The sequence below is a fragment of the Pseudophryne corroboree genome, chromosome 1 (assembly GCF_028390025.1).
Source record: "Pseudophryne corroboree isolate aPseCor3 chromosome 1, aPseCor3.hap2, whole genome shotgun sequence".
Lineage (NCBI taxonomy): Eukaryota > Metazoa > Chordata > Amphibia > Anura > Myobatrachidae > Pseudophryne > Pseudophryne corroboree.
In genome coordinates this window covers 758,547,170-758,564,875 of record NC_086444.1, presented here as the reverse complement: position 1 = coordinate 758,564,875, position 17,706 = coordinate 758,547,170, and the positions used below count along the sequence as shown (strand labels likewise).

The following is a 17,706-nucleotide window of genomic DNA, read 5'->3' as shown; positions in this document are numbered from 1 at the left end:
CTGCATTTCCTGCAAACAGGAGTGTCTAGGGGCCTCAAATTGGGGCCCATTAAGGTTCAAATTTCGGCCCTGTCGATTTTCTTCCAGAAAGAATTGGCTTCAGTTCCTGAAGTCCAGAAGTTTGTCAAGGGAGTATTGCATATACAACCCCCTTTTGTGCCTCCAGTGGCACTGTGGGATCTCAACGTAGTTCTGGGATTCCTCAAATCACATTGGTTTAAAACCAGTCAAATCTGTGGATTTGAAGCATCTCACATGAAAAGTGACCATGCTCTTGGCTCTGGCCTGGGCCAGGCGAGTGTCAAATTGGTGGGTTTTTTTCTCAAAAAAAGCCCATATCTATTTGTCCATTCGGACAGGGCAGAGCTGCGGACTCGTCCCCAGTTCTCTCCCTAAGGTGGTGTCAGTGTTTCACCTGAACCAGCTTATTGTGGTGCCTTGCGCCTACTAGGGACTTGGAGGACTCCAAGTTGCTGGATGTTGTCAGGGCCCTGAAAGTATAGGTTCCAGGACGGCTGGAGTCAGGAAAACTGACTTGCTGTTATCCTGTATGCACCCAACAAACTGGGTGCTCTTGCTTCTAAGCAGACTATTGCTAGTTGGATGTGTAATACAATTCAGCTTGCACATTCTGTGGCAGGCCTGCCACAGCCAAAATATGTAAATGCCCATTCCACAAGGAAGGTGGGCTCATCTTGGGCGGCTGCCCGAGGGGTCTCGGCTTTACAACTTTGCCGAGCGGCTATTTAGTCAGGGGCAAACACGTTTGTAAAATCCTACAAATTTGATACCCTGGCTAAGGAGGACCTGGAGTTCTCTCATTCGGTGCTGCAGAGTCATCCGCACTCTCCCGCCCGTTTGGGAGCTTTGGTATAATCCCCATGGTCCTTTCAGGAACCCCAGCATCCACTAGGACGATAGAGAAAATAAGAATTTACTTACCGATAATTCTATTTCTCGGAGTCCGTAGTGGATGCTGGGCGCCCATCCCAAGTGCGGATTATCTGCAATAATTGTACATAGTTATTGTTACCTAAATCGGGTTATTGTTGTAGGGAGCCATCTTTCAGAGGCTCCTCTGTTATCATACTGTTAACTGGGTTTAGATCACAGGTTGTACGGTGTGATTGGTGTGGCTGGTATGAGTCTTACCCGGGATTCATAAATCCTTCCTTATTGTGTACGCTCGTCCGGGCACAGTATCCTAACTGAGGCTTGGAGGAGGGTCATAGGGGGAGGAGCCAGTACACACCACCTGATCGTAAAGCTTTACTTTTTGTGCCCTGTCTCCTGCGGAGCCGCTATTCCCCATGGTCCTTTCAGGAACCCCAGCATCCACTACGGACTCCGAGAAATAGAATTATCGGTAAGTAAACTCTTATTTCTCTATCGTCCTAGTGGATGCTGGGGTTCCTGAAAGGAAGCCTCAGTTAGATTTTTGTGCCCGGCCGAGAAGGGTGCAATCTAGGTGGCTCTCCTAAAGAGCTGCTTAGAAAAGTTTAGCTTGGGTTTTTTATTTTACAGTGAGTCCTGCTGGCAACAGGATCACTGCAACGAGGGACTTAGGGGAGAAGAAGTGAACTCACCTGCGTGCAGGATGGATTGGCTTCTTTGGCTACTGGACATTAGCTCCAGAGGGACGATCACAGGTACAGCCTGGATGGTCACCGGAGCCTCGCCGCCGGCCCCCTTGCAGATGCTGAAAAGAGAAGAAGGTCCAGAATCGGCGGCAGAAGACTCCTCAGTCTTCTTAAGGTAGCGCACAGCACTGCAGCTGTGCGCCATTGCTCTCAGCACACTTCACACGGCAGTCACTGAGGGTGCAGGGCGCTGGGAGGGGGGCGCCCTGGGAGGCAATGTAAACCTATTTTTTGGCAAAAAATACCTCACATATAGCCTCCGGGGGCTATATGGAGATATTTAACCCCTGCCAGAATCCGTTGAAGAGCGGGAGACGAGCCCACCGAAAAAGGGGCGGGGCCTATCTCCTCAGCACACAGCGCCATTTTCCCTCACAGAAAGGCTGGAGGGAAGGCTCCCAGGCTCTCCCCTGCACTGCACTACAGAAACAGGGTTAAAACAGAGAGGGGGGGCACTAATTTGGCGTTAGAAATATATAAAAAGATGCTATAAGGGAAAACACTTATATAAGGTTGTCCCTATATAATTATAGCGTTTTTTGGTGTGTGTGCTGGCAAACTCTCTCCAAAGGGCTAGTGGGTCCTGTCCTCTATCAGAGCATTCCCTGTGTGTGTGCTGTGTGTCGGTACGTGTGTGTCGACATGTATGAGGACGATGTTGGTGAGGAGGCGGAGCAATTGCCTGTAATGGTGATGTCACTCTCTAGGGAGTCGACACCGGAATGGATGGCTTATTTAGGGAATTACGTGATAATGTCAACACGCTGCAAGGTCGGTTGACGACATGAGACGGCCGACAAACAATTAGTACCGGTCCAGACGTCTCAAAAACACCGTCAGGGGTTTTAAAACGCCCGTTTACCTTAGTCGGTCGACACAGACACGGACACTGAATCCAGTGTCGACGGTGAATAAACAAACGTATTCCTTATTAGGGCCACACGTTAAGGGCAATGAAGGAGGTGTTACATATTTCTGATACTACAAGTACCACAAAAGAGGGTATTATGTGGGATGTGAAAAAACTACCTGTAGTTTTTCCTGAATCAGATAAATTAAATGAAGTGTGTGATGATGCGTGGGTTCCCCCCGATAGAAAATTATTGGCGGTATACCCTTTCCCGCCAGAAGTTAGGGCGCGTTGGGAAACACCCCTTAGGGTGGATAAGGCGCTCACACGCTTATCAAAACAAGTGGCGGTACCGTCTATAGATAGGGCCGTCCTCAAGGAGCCAGCTGACAGGAGGCTGGAAAATATCATATAAAAGTATATACACACATACTGGTGTTATACTGCGACCAGCGATCGCCTCAGCCTGGATGTGCAGAGCTGGGGTGGCTTGGTCGGATTCCCTGACTAAAAATATTGATACCCTTGACAGGGACAGTATTTTATTGACTATAGAGCATTTAAAGGATGCATTTCTATATATGCGAGATGCACAGAGGGATATTTGCACTCTGGCATCAAGAGTAAGTGCGATGTCCATATCTGCCAGAAGATGTTTATGGACACGACAGTGGTCAGGTGATGCAGATTCCAAACGGCACAAAGGTGTATTGCCGTATAAAGGAAGAGGAGTTATTTGGGGTCGGTCCATCGGACCTGGTGGCCACGGCAACTGCTGGAAAATCCACCGTTTTTACCCTAAGTCACATCTCTGCAGAAAAAGACACCGTCTTTTCAGCCTCAGTCCTTTCGTCCCTATAAGAGTCATATTTGCCCAGGGATAGAGGAAAGGGAAGAAGACTGCAGCAGGCAGCCCATTCCCAGGAACAGAAGCCTTCCATCGCTTCTGCCAAGCTCTCAGCATGACGCTGGGACCGTACAAGTAGTATCCCAGGGGTACAGATTGGAATGTCGAAACGTTTCCCCCTCGCAGGCTCCTGAAGTCTGCTTTACCAAGGTATCCCTCCGACAAGGAGGCAGTATGGGAAAAAATTCACAAGCTGTATTCCCAGCAGGTGATAATCAAATTACCCCTCCTACAACAAGGAAAGGGGTATTATTCCACACTATATTGTGGTACTGAAGCCAGAAGGCTAGGTGAGACCTATTCTAAATCTAAAAAAATTTGAACACTTACAAAGGTTCAAATCAAGATGGAGTCACTCAGAGCAGTGATAACGAACCAGGAAGAAGGGGACTATATAGTGTCCCGGGACATCAGGGATGCTTACCTCCATGTCCCAAATTTGCCCTTCTCACTAAGGGTACCTCAGGTTCGTGGTATAGAACTGTCACTGTCAGTTTCAGACGCTGCCGTTTGGATTGTCCACGGCACCCCGGGTCTTTACCAAGGTAATGGCCGAAATGATGATTCTTCTTCGAAGAAAAGGCGTCTTAATTACCCCTTACTTGGACGATCTCCTGATAAGGGCAAAGTCCAGGGAACAGTTGGAGGTCGGAGTAGCACTATCTCGGATACTGCTACAACAGCACGGATGGATTCTAAATATTCCAAAATCGCAGCTGATCCTGACGACACGTCTGCTGTGCCTAGGGATGATTCTGGACACAGTCCAGAAAAAGGTGTTTCTCCCGGAAGAGAAAGCCAGGGAGTTATCCGAGCTAGTCAAGAACCTCCTAAAACCAGGAAAAGTGTCAGTGCATCATTGCACAAGGGTCCTGGTAAAAATGGTGGCTTCCTACGAAGCAATTCCATTCGGCAGATTTCACGCAAGAACTTTTCAGTGGGATCTGCTGGACAAATGGTCCGGATCGCATCTTCAGATGCATCAGCGGATAACCCTATATCCAAGGACAAGGGTGTCTCTCCTGTGGTGGTTACAGAGTGCTCATCTTCTAGAGGGCCGCAGATTCGGCATTCAGGATTGGATGCTGGTGACCACGGAGGCCAGCCCGAGAGGCTGGGGAGCAGTCACACAAGGAAAAAATTTCCAGGGAGTGTGATCAAGTCTGGAGACTTTTCTCCACATAAATATACTGGAGCTAAGGGTAAATTTATAATGCTCTAAGCTTAGCAAGACCTCTGCTTCAAGGTCAGCCGGTATTGATCCAGTGGGAAAAACATCACGGCAGTCGCCCACGTAAACAGACAGGGCGGCACAAGAAGCAGGAGGGCAATGGCAAAAACTGCAAGGACTTTTCGCTGGGCGGAAAATCATGTGATAGCACTGTCAGCAGTGTTTCATTCCGGGAGTGGAAACTGGGAAGCAGACTTCCTCAGCAGGCACGACCTCCACCCGGGAGAGTGGAAACTTCATCGGGAAGTTTTTCCACATGATTGTGAACCGTTGGGAAATATCAAAGGTGGACATGATGGCGTCCCGTCTGAACAAAAAACGGGACAGGTATTGCGCCAGGTCAAGAGACCCTCAGGCAATAGCTGTGGACGTTCTGGTAACACCGTGGGTGTACCAGTCGGTGTATGTGTTCCCTCCTCTGCTTCTCATACCTAAGGTACTGAAAATTATAAGACGTAGAGGAGTAAGAACTATACTCATGGCTCCGGATTGGCCAAGAAGGACTTGGTACCCGGAACTTCAAGAGATGCTCACAGAGGACTTATGGCCTCTGCCGCTAAGAAGGGACTTGCTTCAGCAAGTACCATGTCTGTTCCAAGACTTACCGCAGCTGCGTTTGACGGCATGGCGGTGGAACGCCGGATCCTAAGGGAAAAAGGCATTCCGGAAGAGGTCATTCCTACCCTGGTCAAAGCCAGGAAGGAGGTGACCGCACAACATTATCACCACATGTGGCGAAAATATGTTGCGTGGTGTGAGGCCAGGAAGGCCCCACGAAGAAATTTCAACTCGGTCGATTCCTGCATTTCCTGCAAACAGGAGTGTCTAGGGGCCTCAAATTGGGGCCCATTAAGGTTCAAATTTCGGCCCTGTCGATTTTCTTCCAGAAAGAATTGGCTTCAGTTCCTGAAGTCCAGAAGTTTGTCAAGGGAGTATTGCATATACAACCCCCTTTTGTGCCTCCAGTGGCACTGTGGGATCTCAACGTAGTTCTGGGATTCCTCAAATCACATTGGTTTAAAACCAGTCAAATCTGTGGATTTGAAGCATCTCACATGAAAAGTGACCATGCTCTTGGCTCTGGCCTGGGCCAGGCGAGTGTCAAATTGGTGGGTTTTTTTCTCAAAAAAAGCCCATATCTATTTGTCCATTCGGACAGGGCAGAGCTGCGGACTCGTCCCCAGTTCTCTCCCTAAGGTGGTGTCAGTGTTTCACCTGAACCAGCTTATTGTGGTGCCTTGCGCCTACTAGGGACTTGGAGGACTCCAAGTTGCTGGATGTTGTCAGGGCCCTGAAAGTATAGGTTCCAGGACGGCTGGAGTCAGGAAAACTGACTTGCTGTTATCCTGTATGCACCCAACAAACTGGGTGCTCTTGCTTCTAAGCAGACTATTGCTAGTTGGATGTGTAATACAATTCAGCTTGCACATTCTGTGGCAGGCCTGCCACAGCCAAAATATGTAAATGCCCATTCCACAAGGAAGGTGGGCTCATCTTGGGCGGCTGCCCGAGGGGTCTCGGCTTTACAACTTTGCCGAGCGGCTATTTAGTCAGGGGCAAACACGTTTGTAAAATCCTACAAATTTGATACCCTGGCTAAGGAGGACCTGGAGTTCTCTCATTCGGTGCTGCAGAGTCATCCGCACTCTCCCGCCCGTTTGGGAGCTTTGGTATAATCCCCATGGTCCTTTCAGGAACCCCAGCATCCACTAGGACGATAGAGAAAATAAGAATTTACTTACCGATAATTCTATTTCTCGGAGTCCGTAGTGGATGCTGGGCGCCCATCCCAAGTGCGGATTATCTGCAATAATTGTACATAGTTATTGTTACCTAAATCGGGTTATTGTTGTAGGGAGCCATCTTTCAGAGGCTCCTCTGTTATCATACTGTTAACTGGGTTTAGATCACAGGTTGTACGGTGTGATTGGTGTGGCTGGTATGAGTCTTACCCGGGATTCATAAATCCTTCCTTATTGTGTACGCTCGTCCGGGCACAGTATCCTAACTGAGGCTTGGAGGAGGGTCATAGGGGGAGGAGCCAGTACACACCACCTGATCGTAAAGCTTTACTTTTTGTGCCCTGTCTCCTGCGGAGCCGCTATTCCCCATGGTCCTTTCAGGAACCCCAGCATCCACTACGGACTCCGAGAAATAGAATTATCGGTAAGTAAATTCTTATTTCTCTATCGTCCTAGTGGATGCTGGGGTTCCTGAAAGGAAGCCTCAGTTAGATTTTTGTGCCCGGCCGAGAAGGGTGCAATCTAGGTGGCTCTCCTAAAGAGCTGCTTAGAAAAGTTTAGCTTGGGTTTTTTATTTTACAGTGAGTCCTGCTGGCAACAGGATCACTGCAACGAGGGACTTAGGGGAGAAGAAGTGAACTCACCTGCGTGCAGGATGGATTGGCTTCTTTGGCTACTGGACATTAGCTCCAGAGGGACGATCACAGGTACAGCCTGGATGGTCACCGGAGCCTCGCCGCCGGCCCCCTTGCAGATGCTGAAAAGAGAAGAAGGTCCAGAATCGGCGGCAGAAGACTCCTCAGTCTTCTTAAGGTAGCGCACAGCACTGCAGCTGTGCGCCATTGCTCTCAGCACACTTCACACGGCAGTCACTGAGGGTGCAGGGCGCTGGGAGGGGGGCGCCCTGGGAGGCAATGTAAACCTATTTTTTGGCAAAAAATACCTCACATATAGCCTCCGGGGGCTATATGGAGATATTTAACCCCTGCCAGAATCCGTTGAAGAGCGGGAGACGAGCCCACCGAAAAAGGGGCGGGGCCTATCTCCTCAGCACACAGCGCCATTTTCCCTCACAGAAAGGCTGGAGGGAAGGCTCCCAGGCTCTCCCCTGCACTGCACTACAGAAACAGGGTTAAAACAGAGAGGGGGGGCACTAATTTGGCGTTAGAAATATATAAAAAGATGCTATAAGGGAAAACACTTATATAAGGTTGTCCCTATATAATTATAGCGTTTTTTGGTGTGTGTGCTGGCAAACTCTCTCCAAAGGGCTAGTGGGTCCTGTCCTCTATCAGAGCATTCCCTGTGTGTGTGCTGTGTGTCGGTACGTGTGTGTCGACATGTATGAGGACGATGTTGGTGAGGAGGCGGAGCAATTGCCTGTAATGGTGATGTCACTCTCTAGGGAGTCGACACCGGAATGGATGGCTTATTTAGGGAATTACGTGATAATGTCAACACGCTGCAAGGTCGGTTGACGACATGAGACGGCCGACAAACAATTAGTACCGGTCCAGACGTCTCAAAAACACCGTCAGGGGTTTTAAAACGCCCGTTTACCTTAGTCGGTCGACACAGACACGGACACTGAATCCAGTGTCGACGGTGAATAAACAAACGTATTCCTTATTAGGGCCACACGTTAAGGGCAATGAAGGAGGTGTTACATATTTCTGATACTACAAGTACCACAAAAGAGGGTATTATGTGGGATGTGAAAAAACTACCTGTAGTTTTTCCTGAATCAGATAAATTAAATGAAGTGTGTGATGATGCGTGGGTTCCCCCCGATAGAAAATTATTGGCGGTATACCCTTTCCCGCCAGAAGTTAGGGCGCGTTGGGAAACACCCCTTAGGGTGGATAAGGCGCTCACACGCTTATCAAAACAAGTGGCGGTACCGTCTATAGATAGGGCCGTCCTCAAGGAGCCAGCTGACAGGAGGCTGGAAAATATCATATAAAAGTATATACACACATACTGGTGTTATACTGCGACCAGCGATCGCCTCAGCCTGGATGTGCAGAGCTGGGGTGGCTTGGTCGGATTCCCTGACTAAAAATATTGATACCCTTGACAGGGACAGTATTTTATTGACTATAGAGCATTTAAAGGATGCATTTCTATATATGCGAGATGCACAGAGGGATATTTGCACTCTGGCATCAAGAGTAAGTGCGATGTCCATATCTGCCAGAAGATGTTTATGGACACGACAGTGGTCAGGTGATGCAGATTCCAAACGGCACAAAGGTGTATTGCCGTATAAAGGAAGAGGAGTTATTTGGGGTCGGTCCATCGGACCTGGTGGCCACGGCAACTGCTGGAAAATCCACCGTTTTTACCCTAAGTCACATCTCTGCAGAAAAAGACACCGTCTTTTCAGCCTCAGTCCTTTCGTCCCTATAAGAGTCATATTTGCCCAGGGATAGAGGAAAGGGAAGAAGACTGCAGCAGGCAGCCCATTCCCAGGAACAGAAGCCTTCCATCGCTTCTGCCAAGCTCTCAGCATGACGCTGGGACCGTACAAGTAGTATCCCAGGGGTACAGATTGGAATGTCGAAACGTTTCCCCCTCGCAGGCTCCTGAAGTCTGCTTTACCAAGGTATCCCTCCGACAAGGAGGCAGTATGGGAAAAAATTCACAAGCTGTATTCCCAGCAGGTGATAATCAAATTACCCCTCCTACAACAAGGAAAGGGGTATTATTCCACACTATATTGTGGTACTGAAGCCAGAAGGCTAGGTGAGACCTATTCTAAATCTAAAAAAATTTGAACACTTACAAAGGTTCAAATCAAGATGGAGTCACTCAGAGCAGTGATAACGAACCAGGAAGAAGGGGACTATATAGTGTCCCGGGACATCAGGGATGCTTACCTCCATGTCCCAAATTTGCCCTTCTCACTAAGGGTACCTCAGGTTCGTGGTATAGAACTGTCACTGTCAGTTTCAGACGCTGCCGTTTGGATTGTCCACGGCACCCCGGGTCTTTACCAAGGTAATGGCCGAAATGATGATTCTTCTTCGAAGAAAAGGCGTCTTAATTACCCCTTACTTGGACGATCTCCTGATAAGGGCAAAGTCCAGGGAACAGTTGGAGGTCGGAGTAGCACTATCTCGGATACTGCTACAACAGCACGGATGGATTCTAAATATTCCAAAATCGCAGCTGATCCTGACGACACGTCTGCTGTGCCTAGGGATGATTCTGGACACAGTCCAGAAAAAGGTGTTTCTCCCGGAAGAGAAAGCCAGGGAGTTATCCGAGCTAGTCAAGAACCTCCTAAAACCAGGAAAAGTGTCAGTGCATCATTGCACAAGGGTCCTGGTAAAAATGGTGGCTTCCTACGAAGCAATTCCATTCGGCAGATTTCACGCAAGAACTTTTCAGTGGGATCTGCTGGACAAATGGTCCGGATCGCATCTTCAGATGCATCAGCGGATAACCCTATATCCAAGGACAAGGGTGTCTCTCCTGTGGTGGTTACAGAGTGCTCATCTTCTAGAGGGCCGCAGATTCGGCATTCAGGATTGGATGCTGGTGACCACGGAGGCCAGCCCGAGAGGCTGGGGAGCAGTCACACAAGGAAAAAATTTCCAGGGAGTGTGATCAAGTCTGGAGACTTTTCTCCACATAAATATACTGGAGCTAAGGGTAAATTTATAATGCTCTAAGCTTAGCAAGACCTCTGCTTCAAGGTCAGCCGGTATTGATCCAGTGGGAAAAACATCACGGCAGTCGCCCACGTAAACAGACAGGGCGGCACAAGAAGCAGGAGGGCAATGGCAAAAACTGCAAGGACTTTTCGCTGGGCGGAAAATCATGTGATAGCACTGTCAGCAGTGTTTCATTCCGGGAGTGGAAACTGGGAAGCAGACTTCCTCAGCAGGCACGACCTCCACCCGGGAGAGTGGAAACTTCATCGGGAAGTTTTTCCACATGATTGTGAACCGTTGGGAAATATCAAAGGTGGACATGATGGCGTCCCGTCTGAACAAAAAACGGGACAGGTATTGCGCCAGGTCAAGAGACCCTCAGGCAATAGCTGTGGACGTTCTGGTAACACCGTGGGTGTACCAGTCGGTGTATGTGTTCCCTCCTCTGCTTCTCATACCTAAGGTACTGAAAATTATAAGACGTAGAGGAGTAAGAACTATACTCATGGCTCCGGATTGGCCAAGAAGGACTTGGTACCCGGAACTTCAAGAGATGCTCACAGAGGACTTATGGCCTCTGCCGCTAAGAAGGGACTTGCTTCAGCAAGTACCATGTCTGTTCCAAGACTTACCGCAGCTGCGTTTGACGGCATGGCGGTGGAACGCCGGATCCTAAGGGAAAAAGGCATTCCGGAAGAGGTCATTCCTACCCTGGTCAAAGCCAGGAAGGAGGTGACCGCACAACATTATCACCACATGTGGCGAAAATATGTTGCGTGGTGTGAGGCCAGGAAGGCCCCACGAAGAAATTTCAACTCGGTCGATTCCTGCATTTCCTGCAAACAGGAGTGTCTAGGGGCCTCAAATTGGGGCCCATTAAGGTTCAAATTTCGGCCCTGTCGATTTTCTTCCAGAAAGAATTGGCTTCAGTTCCTGAAGTCCAGAAGTTTGTCAAGGGAGTATTGCATATACAACCCCCTTTTGTGCCTCCAGTGGCACTGTGGGATCTCAACGTAGTTCTGGGATTCCTCAAATCACATTGGTTTAAAACCAGTCAAATCTGTGGATTTGAAGCATCTCACATGAAAAGTGACCATGCTCTTGGCTCTGGCCTGGGCCAGGCGAGTGTCAAATTGGTGGGTTTTTTTCTCAAAAAAAGCCCATATCTATTTGTCCATTCGGACAGGGCAGAGCTGCGGACTCGTCCCCAGTTCTCTCCCTAAGGTGGTGTCAGTGTTTCACCTGAACCAGCTTATTGTGGTGCCTTGCGCCTACTAGGGACTTGGAGGACTCCAAGTTGCTGGATGTTGTCAGGGCCCTGAAAGTATAGGTTCCAGGACGGCTGGAGTCAGGAAAACTGACTTGCTGTTATCCTGTATGCACCCAACAAACTGGGTGCTCTTGCTTCTAAGCAGACTATTGCTAGTTGGATGTGTAATACAATTCAGCTTGCACATTCTGTGGCAGGCCTGCCACAGCCAAAATATGTAAATGCCCATTCCACAAGGAAGGTGGGCTCATCTTGGGCGGCTGCCCGAGGGGTCTCGGCTTTACAACTTTGCCGAGCGGCTATTTAGTCAGGGGCAAACACGTTTGTAAAATCCTACAAATTTGATACCCTGGCTAAGGAGGACCTGGAGTTCTCTCATTCGGTGCTGCAGAGTCATCCGCACTCTCCCGCCCGTTTGGGAGCTTTGGTATAATCCCCATGGTCCTTTCAGGAACCCCAGCATCCACTAGGACGATAGAGAAAATAAGAATTTACTTACCGATAATTCTATTTCTCGGAGTCCGTAGTGGATGCTGGGCGCCCATCCCAAGTGCGGATTATCTGCATTACTTGTACATAGTTACAAAAATCGGGTTATTATTGTTGTGAGCCATCTTTTCAGAGGCTCCGCTGTTATCATACTGTTAACTGGGTTCAGATCACAGGTTGTACAGTGTGATTGGTGTGGCTGGTATGAGTCTTACCCGGGATTCAAAATCCTTCCTTATTGTGTACGCTCGTCCGGGCACAGTATCCTAACTGAGGCTTGGAGGAGGGTCATAGGGGGAGGAGCCAGTGCACACCACCTGATCCTAAAGCTTTACTTTTTGTGCCCTGTCTCCTGCGGAGCCGCTATTCCCCATGGTCCTTTCAGGAACCCCAGCATCCACTACGGACTCCGAGAAATAGAATTATCGGTAAGTAAATTCTTATTTTTTATAAATGAGAATGAACAAAAACAGATTAATTTAAGGTCTTTATTGTTATTATTATTGTTATTATTATTATTATTAGTAGTAGTAGTAGTAGTAGTAGTATCAGTCTCACCCAGTGGTCTACAGACATTACTTCACGTCAGGTACATTACAGCAACTTACAATTGGAATGGATTAATGATGTAGAGCATTTCTTGCCCTACGTGACTGGGATTGCTCTGGAGTGTGCGCTCAGACTGTTGCTTGTTGTTATCACAGAGAATGAAGGAGACACACCACCAGAACGCAGCTGGATGGAAGTGATAAAGGAGTTGCCGGAAGCCCATTACCGCCTGCTGAATTACATCTGCCATTTTCTGGCACAGGTGGCTGCACATAGTGCAGACAACAAAATGGATGCCAACAATCTGGCCATAGTGTTTGGACCAAACTGCTTCCGGTAAGATTGCATATAGTATTACTCTGATGTTTGCATGGAAGTCTCGTTATGGGAACCTTTTATAAGTTTATGTATATGTATGTCACCAGACCACCAGGAACATTTATTAAGGGGAGATGGGCATTTGCAAGTACAATACAATGAGCAGAGTTCTGCTAAATACATGGGCATAAGATGAAATGTACGCCTGGCCTAACCTGCTGTTTATGTGATCTGTAGGACTACATACAGATACATTGCTTTGGCCAATATATGAGAAATATTTGTATCTGAGACATTCATAGATTGGGATAGGACGTCACTGTCCTGATAACAATTACTACAGGCACTGACATGTGACACAGACATGCGACACACCTGGAAATCAGTGGCGGACCTTGTGAGTGGTGGGCCCAGGTGCAAAAACACAATTTGGACCCCCCTCCTCCACCCCAACCCAAAATCACAATATGCCACACAGCAGTGGGTGACAGGGAGAGACAGCGGGTAACAGGGAGAGACAGCGGGTAACAGGGAGAGACAGCGGGTGACAGGGAGAGACAGCGGGTGACAGGGAGAGACAGTGGGTAACAGGGGCAGGCAGTTGGTGACAGGGAGAGACAGTGGGGGACGGGTACAAGCACAGTGTCCTGTGCGGTGTGGAGAACAGGGGGCATGTACCTTTGTGGAGGCAGGAACACAGCAGCCTTTGCTCTGTCCCTGACAGGGCCCCCAACCCCTTGTGCTTTCCTTAGCTTGGCACTCAGTCAGGCAGTCTCTGACTGCACCAGTTACACGACTGTGAGCTGCCTTTCATTCAGATACAGCAGTGATTCAGAAAACATTACACCTGTGTTTTAATTAGAGGCAGTAAGTGGCTGTGATCAGAGGCAGGACTACCATTGGTGCATTGGAGTCAGGGAATAGTGTGAGTGATGTCACCCCTCCAGTCTCTAAGTAACATACCTCCTCCAGTGCAGAATATGCCGCTATAACTAGAGAGACAGCACTATGGGGATCTGGAATACAGTGACTGTGACAGGGGGACTAATACTTCTTTCTCTGTATAGTGTGGCTCCTGACATTGATGGAGTAAAGCAGCAAGCGATCTGCAATAAGATCATGGCAGAGCTGCTTAATGAATATGCCAAGACATCGAACGCATGTGAACACACCAATACGGACAAGGTATGTGAAGACAAGGCCAGTATAATTACAGTATGTAAAACATAGTTATGCTTTTATTCCCTTTTTCCCCATGATGTGAGGTATAAAAGTTTTTAAACCTATAAATTACATTTCTTTTAATTATTAATATTGAAACATTAGAACAGAGAACAAAGACAAACTGTCAGTGCAGCCTCTCAGGACACAGACCACCATACATCACAGAGAGCATCCAAGTGACCACATACTATACAGAGAGCATACCTGTTAATGACATACTATACAAATAGTGGGGGTAATTCCAAGTTGATCGCAGCAGGAATTTAGTTAGCAATTCGGCAAAACCGTGGGGGTCATTCCGAGTTGTTCGCTCGTTATTTTTTTGTCGCAACGGAGCGATTAGTCGCTAATGCGCATGCGCAATGTCCGCAGTGCGACTGCGCCAAGTAAATTTGCTATGCAGTTAGGTATTTTACTCACAGCTTTTTCTTCGTTCAGGCGATCGGAGTGTGATTGACAGGAAGTGGGTGTTTCTGGGCGGAAACAGGCCGTTTTATGGGTGTGTGCGAAAAAACGCTACCGTTTCTGGGAAAAACCCGGGAGTGGCTGGAGAAACGGAGGAGTGTCTGGGCGAACGCTGGGTGTGTTTGTGACGTCAAACCAGGAACGACAAGCACTGAACTGATCGCAGATGCCGAGTAAGTCTGGAGCAACTCAGAAACTGCTAAGAGGTGTGTAGTCGCTATTTTGAGAATCTTTCGTTCGCAATTTTAATATGCTAAGATTCACTCCCAGTAGGCGGCGGCTTAGCGTGTGCAAAGCTGCTAAAAGCAGCTTGCGAGCGAACAACTCGGAATGAGGGCCAATGTGCACTGCAGGGGGGGCAGATATAACATGTGTAGAGAGAGTTAGATTTGGGTGGGTTATTTTATTTCTGTGCAGGGTAAATACTGGCTGCTTTATTTTTACATTGCAAAGTAGATTGCAGATTGAACACACCCCACCCAAATCTAACTCTCTCTGCACATGTTAAATCTGCCTCCCATGCAGTGCACATGGTTTTGCCCAATTGCTAACTAAATTCCTGCTGCGATCAACTTGGAATTACCCCACATATCCCATTAAATAATGTAACATACAGATTGCATCCCAGTGAACTACATACAATACAGAATGCATCCCAGTGACCACTATTCTATACAAGACCATTCCAGTGATTGCCAAAAATACAGAGATCACTCTGATGACCACCATCATTTTATGTAGTTGAGTGTCTGCAATCTGTGTGTTGGGATCACAAGAGGTGTAGTCACAGAATCTATTTCTTAGACAACTTTACTGTCATACGTATAACACACATTATTTGAAACTCTTTTGTGATCTCAGAACAATATCACACTGCCAACTGATGTTCCAGAAAAAAGCACAATGCCACTTGTTACAGAACTATCACACACTGCCACATGGGGTCACAGAACAATGGCACACTTCCCCCCTGGGGTCAGAGAACGAAAAGCACATATCCATTTAGGGTCACAGGACATTGTCACATTGCTACTTGGAGAACAATGGCATACTGCCACCAGGGGTCACAGAATGATCTGCCACTCAGTGCCACAGAACATTGGAACACTGAGCCTTGAGGTCACAGAACCATAGCACATTGTGTTTTGTTTGTTTTATTACTGAACAGTTTCCACAAGCAACAGTTTGAAAAGGGGAAACCAATGATACACATGGTATGACCGGTATCAGCAAATATGTTATTCATACCAATAACAAAACTAGTTTAGATGAATTCATTATCTGATAGAACATGGGCCCTCATTCCGAGTTGTTCGCTCGCAAGCTGCTTTTAGCAGCTTTGCACACGCTAAGCCGCCGCCTACTGGGAGTGAATCTTAGCATAGTAAAATTGCGAACGAAAGATTCTCAAAATTGCGATTACACACCTCTTAGCAGTTTCTGAGTAACTTCAACCTTACTCGGCATCTGCGATCAGTTCAGTGCTTGTCGTTCCTGGTTTGACGTCACAAACACACCCAGCGTTCGCCCAGACACTCCTCCGTTTCTCCAGCCACTCCCGCGTTTTTCCCAGAAACGGTAGCGTTTTTTCACACACACCCATAAAACGGCCTGTTTCCGCCCAGAAACACCCACTTCCTGTCAATCACATTACGAACACCAGAACGAAGAAAAAACCTCGTAATGCCGTGAGTAAAATACCAAACTGCATAGCAAATTTACTTGGCGCAGTCGGACTGCGGACATTGCGCATGCGCATTAGCGACTAATCGCTCCGTTGCGACAAAAAAATAACGAGCGAACAACTCGGAATGACCCCCTTGGTGCTGGTGATTTCCTGATATGAAAGCGGCGATGTTTGTGCAGATGAGCGATTCTTTGCTACTGCCCAAGGCTAGGACACACTTACTGTGCACGAAGTGTGAGTGTGATGGTGTGCGCACCTGCGTATGAAATCATTACTACCTGAGATGGTGCTTACCATACCTGGGTGTTTCAGGGTGGAGACTGGGAGGTGACCTGAAGGTAGTGCCATGGGCATGTCTCTCTGGCAGCCACATTAGTCATTATTACAGAAAGTGACGCGGGAGACTCTGCACCAGTCAGGGGCTGCTAGAGGAGTACATGTTTGTCCGATGGTGCAGTGATCATATACACCAGTGGACATGAGCAATGCTGAGATAAGAAAAGTGGGTGTTGCAGGGTTTGCTCAGCCCCCAAGGAAGAACACAAGGGGAATGCTTACACTGGCATTTGCAGATTTTTGCACTTAAGTAACTGAGTAACCGGGGAATCAGGTCCTACAGATGTGTCCTGCTACAGCTCTAGTGCTTATAGCAGCGTTCTGTAGCGGGATCGTGATGCGTACACATTGCGGCTGGGCTTATATTAAAGTGAATGACCAGTCCCATTGTAAGGTATGCAGAGCGGGAGCGTATACATCGCGGCAACAACAGAAAAGGACACCGCTGTATGTCTGTAGCTTTACAGGTTGCAGGTTTCCTCTTCTGCTCTCACACATAGAACCAGGAACACACTTTACTGATTCTTTATATCTTCATTTCTTCCAGTTATATTTTAATACATAGTTTGGGGTGGAAATGTCTCCATTGTCTTTATCATTTCTCACTGGGCACCTGTTACCATAGGTGTGTGAAACCAAGCCTGAAGAACTGCTTGAGGAAGCTGAGGTGCAGGAGCCACCACATGAGATCCCCCAGGCTAGCCTGATGGTGGCAGAGAGCCTGCCCTCCCCTGACTGCATGGACCCGGATGGTGACATGCCCATAGTAACCAGCGCAGACTCCCCTCACAGGTAAGTTGCTGTCAGATACAATGGAATATGTGAGTCTTCCATGTTCTGGTTGTTGGGGTAGGTTTCGGGTCTCTGCTATGATGTAGAAACAGCATCTCCATATCTGCCTGCACCTGGGGCTACAGAAACTCTGCCTCTCTATCCATTTCCCATAGGATGAGATCATTTCCTGTAGCAGCATTGTGCTCTAGGCCCAAAAGCTGGAACGTTCCCGTCATCTTCTGTATGGAATTAGCTTTTCTCTAACGTCCTAGTGGATGCTGGGAACTCCGTAAGGACCATGGGGAATAGACGGGCTCCGCAGGAGACTGGGCACTCTAAGAAAGATTTAGGACTACCTGGTGTGCACTGGCTCCTCCCCCTATGACCCTCCTCCAAGCCTCAGTTAGATTTCTGTGCCCGGCCGAGCTGGATGCACACTAGGGGCTCTCCTGAGCTCCTAGAAAGAAAGTATAGTTTAGGTTTTTTATTTTCAGTGAGACCTGCTAACAACAGGCTCACTGCATCGAGGGACTAAGGGGAGAAGAAGCGAACCTACCTAAGTGGT

General features: G+C 48.1%; 1 protein-coding gene across 1 annotated transcript in view; it reads left to right on the top strand.

Annotated features, from left to right (window-relative positions):
• Positions 1–17,706, top strand: part of LOC134944206 (protein FAM13A-like) — a 43,649-nt gene that overhangs the window by 15,288 nt on the left and 10,655 nt on the right. The window contains exons 4-6 of the mRNA XM_063932816.1: positions 12,493–12,673; positions 13,723–13,840; positions 16,993–17,159. Of these exons, the coding sequence (XP_063788886.1) occupies positions 12,493–12,673; positions 13,723–13,840; positions 16,993–17,159 (466 nt within the window). The remainder of the gene's footprint in view (positions 1–12,492; positions 12,674–13,722; positions 13,841–16,992; positions 17,160–17,706) is intronic.